Source organism: Sinocyclocheilus anshuiensis, unplaced genomic scaffold (assembly GCF_001515605.1).
Source record: "Sinocyclocheilus anshuiensis isolate Anshui unplaced genomic scaffold, SAMN03320099.WGS_v1.1 scaffold914, whole genome shotgun sequence".
Taxonomy (NCBI): domain Eukaryota; kingdom Metazoa; phylum Chordata; class Actinopteri; order Cypriniformes; family Cyprinidae; genus Sinocyclocheilus; species Sinocyclocheilus anshuiensis.
Genome location: NW_015539870.1, coordinates 124,251 through 128,810, shown reverse-complemented (window position 1 = coordinate 128,810; position 4,560 = coordinate 124,251). Strand labels below are relative to the sequence as shown.

Genomic DNA, 4,560 nt, shown 5'->3' with positions numbered 1-4,560 from the left:
GAAAAAAAATTAACTTAAATGATTTTAGCAAATGGCTGCAATATAACAAAGAGTGAAAAATTTAAGGGGGTCTGAATACTTTCCGTACCCACTGTATGTGTGTGTGTGTGTGTATATTCAAGTACAATAAATACATTAAGTATATAAATTATTTATAATTAAATAAATGTAAACTTATCAATTCTGAAAACATCTGTGCAGCAGAATATTTTATATAATAAAGATATAATTACATAAATTAAATACATGAAAGAAAAAAAAACGTAAATGAAAAATGTCTTACCCATGTCCGTGTTTTCCTTGGGTGCCAATTTATGTTGAGAAATAACTTTGACAGGCTGCCTTACAGTTGCTGAACATGGCAAAGTCAACATCTGTACAAAAAAAAGTAGTAATCATAAATTGAATAAAACTATTAATCTGTCGAAAGACTTCGACAAAACCTGTATGCTTTAAAGTTACTAACCTGATTGGGAAGGACTGTGAGTTTTCCAGTATTCTGCCCCATCACAGACACTGGAAGCATCACATTGTGTAACATGGGTTGAACTGGGGAGGATATAATGATTGTGGAGCCTAAAAAAAAATAAATAATAATAATTGGAATTTCAAACACGTAGCCTTAATCCTGAGGATGACAAAGTCTGCAAATGAGTACCTCAACATAAACAGAGAAACATATCACCCAAATCAAAGTATAAAGTGTCTTATATAATCACACTAACTCTTCACTCACCAGGCGAATAGGTCTGAGAGACATTTGCTCCCATGGACACCACAGTCCTCTGGCGAGGTGGAGTCACTACCATGTGCGGCATTGAAGACACGGTCCCTTGCGGCACATTACTTGGAAGCAGCACAACATTTGACCGCTGCTCAGCAGCAGCCGATTCGGTTACAACGATATAGCTGCTTGAAGGCCCAAAGGTAGGATTAGCTTGCAACAGCTGAATGAAGCCGGTTTCCTGACCTGCAGGACATCCCAGCGCAGGCTGTCCTCTACTCTGCGTGCTCCTTGTAGGTGTTCTGAATGATCTGACACCCTCTGCCCCCTGTAAGCAGCTCACAGCCTGAGCCGTTTCCTCTAGTGTTATGACCGCAGAGTTTGCAGGCAAAGTCTTGGCAGGCGATTTGGCAGGGGAGGACAGGAAGATGGTGGGGATGTGGTCACTGGTGATGCTGGAAACTGCCTGGTTCAGTGCCACATCAGCTGAGACCTCGTCCTGCTCATCACTGATGATGATTTTCAGAGACACAATCTTATTGGGATCAGGCTCCCTGGCTGGAGCTTCAGAAATGCACGGCGTAGTAGCGGTAGATGAAGCACCTGATGCAGGGAGATTGCTTCTGACAGTGTTGGACTGAGTTTGAATGCAGGAAGGAGTTAAAGGTGTCTTGTTTGAATAGGGCGGAGAAGCCGTTTTGGCAGATGTGTCTGTGTCAGGTTGAGGCAAGCAAAGTGAGGGCACAGTCTCACTTTGAATGGATAAAGAGGTTCCCATATCCTCATTCTGTCCCGTGGTCATTCCTGTTACTCTCCCAGGCTCATTCACAGATGCATTATTTGAGGTCTCAGTAGTGGATGTGGTTTGCGATGTTGAAATTGGAACTTGACTGCTTTTATTATCATTTAATGTTTCGTTTGCATGCAAGCTCTCCAGAGGAACTAGCTGAATATTTACGCTCTCAGAGGTTTCATTTTCTGATTCATCTATCTCCATGCCAACTCCTTCCTCTGTCAAAGAAGAGCTTGATACAGTTTGGTCAGGTGGACGCGAATCCACTTTATCGTTCAAACTTGGAGAAGTTGAAGTGGCACTTCTGGATTGTTTATTACTGGATAAAACTCTAGTCCTGACTAGCCCTCTTTTGGAGTTTGTGGATCCTCGTCCAGTTTGTTTGGTTACAATACGTGGCTGTGGAGCTGTGGAAGCAGACTTTGTTGCATTACGAAGTCTGGAAGATTTCATTTTGCTTTTTGACTCAGACTTGGTGCTTATATTTGGTGCACTACTTTCTCCTCCTGATGTGGAATCCTCCTGTCCAGTGGCTTAAAATAATGAATAAAATCATACAACAGTTTATATATTGTCTCTACACTAAAAAGTTTGGGGTCAGTAAGTCTTTTTAAAAGAAAGTCATACTTGTATTAAGCAAGGATTAAATAAATTGATCAAGAGTGGCAGTGAAGACATTTAAAATGTCACAAAAGTTTTCTATTTCAAATAAAAAAAGTTCTTTTGAACTTTCTATTCATCAAAGAATTTTGAAACAAATGTATCAGTTTCCCCAAAACAACTGTTATGACCAATGTTTTCAAAATTGAAAATAATATTAAATGTTTCTTGAGCATCAAATCCACATATTACAATGATTTCTGAGGGTCACACTGAAGACTGAAGTAATGGCTGCTGAAAATTTGCCATAACATAAATAATTTTATACAATTTTAATACATTTTTAAATATTTTAAAATATAAAATAGGCAATTTTAAATTGTAAAAGTATTTCATAATATTGTTGTTTTACTGTGTTTTTTTTTTTTATCAAATAATTGCAGTTATGGAGATCATAGGAAAGTTCTTTAAAAACATTTAAAAACAAAACTTTTTAACCATAGTGCATATAATAAAATGTATTACCTGTGCTGCTTTACAACATAAAGCCGATCCATCTTACCTGTTTCAGAGGCGCTGTCTACATGCCCAGTCTCATCACTCTCTTGTGCGCTAGTACTAGTACTGAAGCTCCCATCAGCCTGTTCACTGCATTCAGCCGTATTACTTTTCTCTTCAAAAGAGATGAAAGGTTATCAGTGAGACCTTTCTGAATAATAAAAAAATCAGTCTGGCTTTTATAACAGAATTTGATTTTCTGTTTAATCAATTGCTTAAACCTACCACAGTCGAAGAGGTCAAAGAGTGCCTGAAATGCTGGGTCTGACTCTGTCTGTGCCAATATGTCTTGGATTGCATCATCTGTCATATGAATTTCACCCTAAAACAATTTTTTGCAGGTTAAGGCTTGATATGGCTGTCAAGATATAAAAAAATAGTAAAAGATGTGCATTCACACACCTGGAGGCCCAGGATTTCATCAATCGACTGCTCTTGTTCAACAGCACTGCAGGTATTATCACTGTTAAAGTGATATTACAACATGTGTTTAGTAAGATATCAATGTAATTTTTTTGTTATTTGAAGTTGTTTCTTGCCCATTTTTTAGCATTTACCTTGCCAAGATTTTGTTGATATTTTCAGCAAGTTTTTCTTGCAAGAATCTATCATTGAGAATTTTTTCTCTGGCATTTTCTATAACTATTTGCTGTTAAAAAAGAAACATATGATCTTCAATTAAGCAGAAGTAAATAGAAACTCCTTGAAAACATTTTTAAAAACCCTTAATGAATCAGCCTGACTCACAGATAAGTTCTCCGTCACAGTTTCTTCATTTTGAGATTCCACGACGAGTGTGCTGGACACTACGGTGGCCCTGTTGGTCCCGCTGGCACACAACTGTCCACCTCCTCTCCGCCTCGGCGAGTCACTGCAGCAGAAAACAGAGTTTCGCTTTCAAATAAATTATTGTTACAGACTGATCTGGAAAAGGCAGAAAGAGCGAAACTGTAACATACTTCTGGTGTCATCACCACTTTCATCTTACCATTTCCTGCGGGCTGGAGACAAAGGACCTGGATTCAGTCTATTATCAGGGACCAGTATCTGCAATGGTGACTCCCCTATAAAGATGTACAGAGTGTACTTACAAATCTCATACAAATGTGCAATTTAAACATGTTTTTCAGGACTCACCTGGCTGACTAAGGCAGAGAGTGGAAGGTCTGGTATGCTGGGAAGTGTAAGACACTGGGGTGGAATGTCCCAGCATGCCTTGAGGGGTGGACAAAGTGCTGGGGACACACTGGAGTGCTGGAGTCACGGGCGGGTGCCCAGTGATGGGAGACTGTGATGCCAACAAGGGTCTCTGCTGACGTCTCATATTTTGAATGCTATTCATAGTGCGAACTTAATGACAGAAAAAATAAATAAATAAATTACACTACTGTTCAAATGTTTTGGGGTCTGTAAGTTTTTTTTAAAGAAATTAATAATCAGTAAAGTCAGATATAATGATACAAAAGTTTTCTATTTCAAATAAATTCTCTACTTCTGAACTTTCTATTCATCAAAGAATAAAAAAAAATTAAAAAACATGGTTTCCACAAAAACATTCAATCACAAATAAATCTAGCATTGCAATCACAATAATAAAAAAAAAAGATAAATGCTCATTTTAAATTGTATATTTCATTTTTTTATCAAATAAATGCAGCCTTGGTGACAATAAACATTAATCTTACTGACCCCAAACATTTGAACAGTAGTGTATGTTAAATGTGCATGAATTTTTACATTTAATGCCATATGTATATATTATATTTATACTATATATCTATTATATTTGGTTAATTTCAATAATTCCAACTTCCAAGTCATCAAGAAAACAATTTCTCTTAAACATTTACATTACATTTACATTTAGACATTTAGCAGACGCTTT

General features: G+C 37.4%; 1 protein-coding gene across 2 annotated transcripts in view; it reads right to left on the bottom strand.

Annotated features, from left to right (window-relative positions):
* The window catches only part of LOC107685055 (protein NPAT-like), a 10,495-nt gene that overhangs the window by 4,227 nt on the left and 1,708 nt on the right, over window positions 1-4,560 (bottom strand). Inside the window, exons 7-17 of one of the 2 annotated variants that reach the window (XM_016481502.1) lie at window positions 3,813-4,025; window positions 3,664-3,739; window positions 3,423-3,546; window positions 3,233-3,324; window positions 3,078-3,138; window positions 2,901-2,997; window positions 2,680-2,790; window positions 737-2,050; window positions 467-576; window positions 284-374; window positions 179-193 (exon numbers count right to left, since the gene is read on the bottom strand). In XM_016481502.1, coding sequence (XP_016336988.1) covers window positions 179-193; window positions 284-374; window positions 467-576; window positions 737-2,050; window positions 2,680-2,790; window positions 2,901-2,997; window positions 3,078-3,138; window positions 3,233-3,324; window positions 3,423-3,546; window positions 3,664-3,739; window positions 3,813-4,025 — 2,304 coding nt within the window. The remainder of the gene's footprint in view (window positions 1-178; window positions 194-283; window positions 375-466; window positions 577-736; window positions 2,051-2,679; window positions 2,791-2,900; window positions 2,998-3,077; window positions 3,139-3,232; window positions 3,325-3,422; window positions 3,547-3,663; window positions 3,740-3,812; window positions 4,026-4,560) is intronic. The other variant, XM_016481503.1, reaches the window with a different exon arrangement.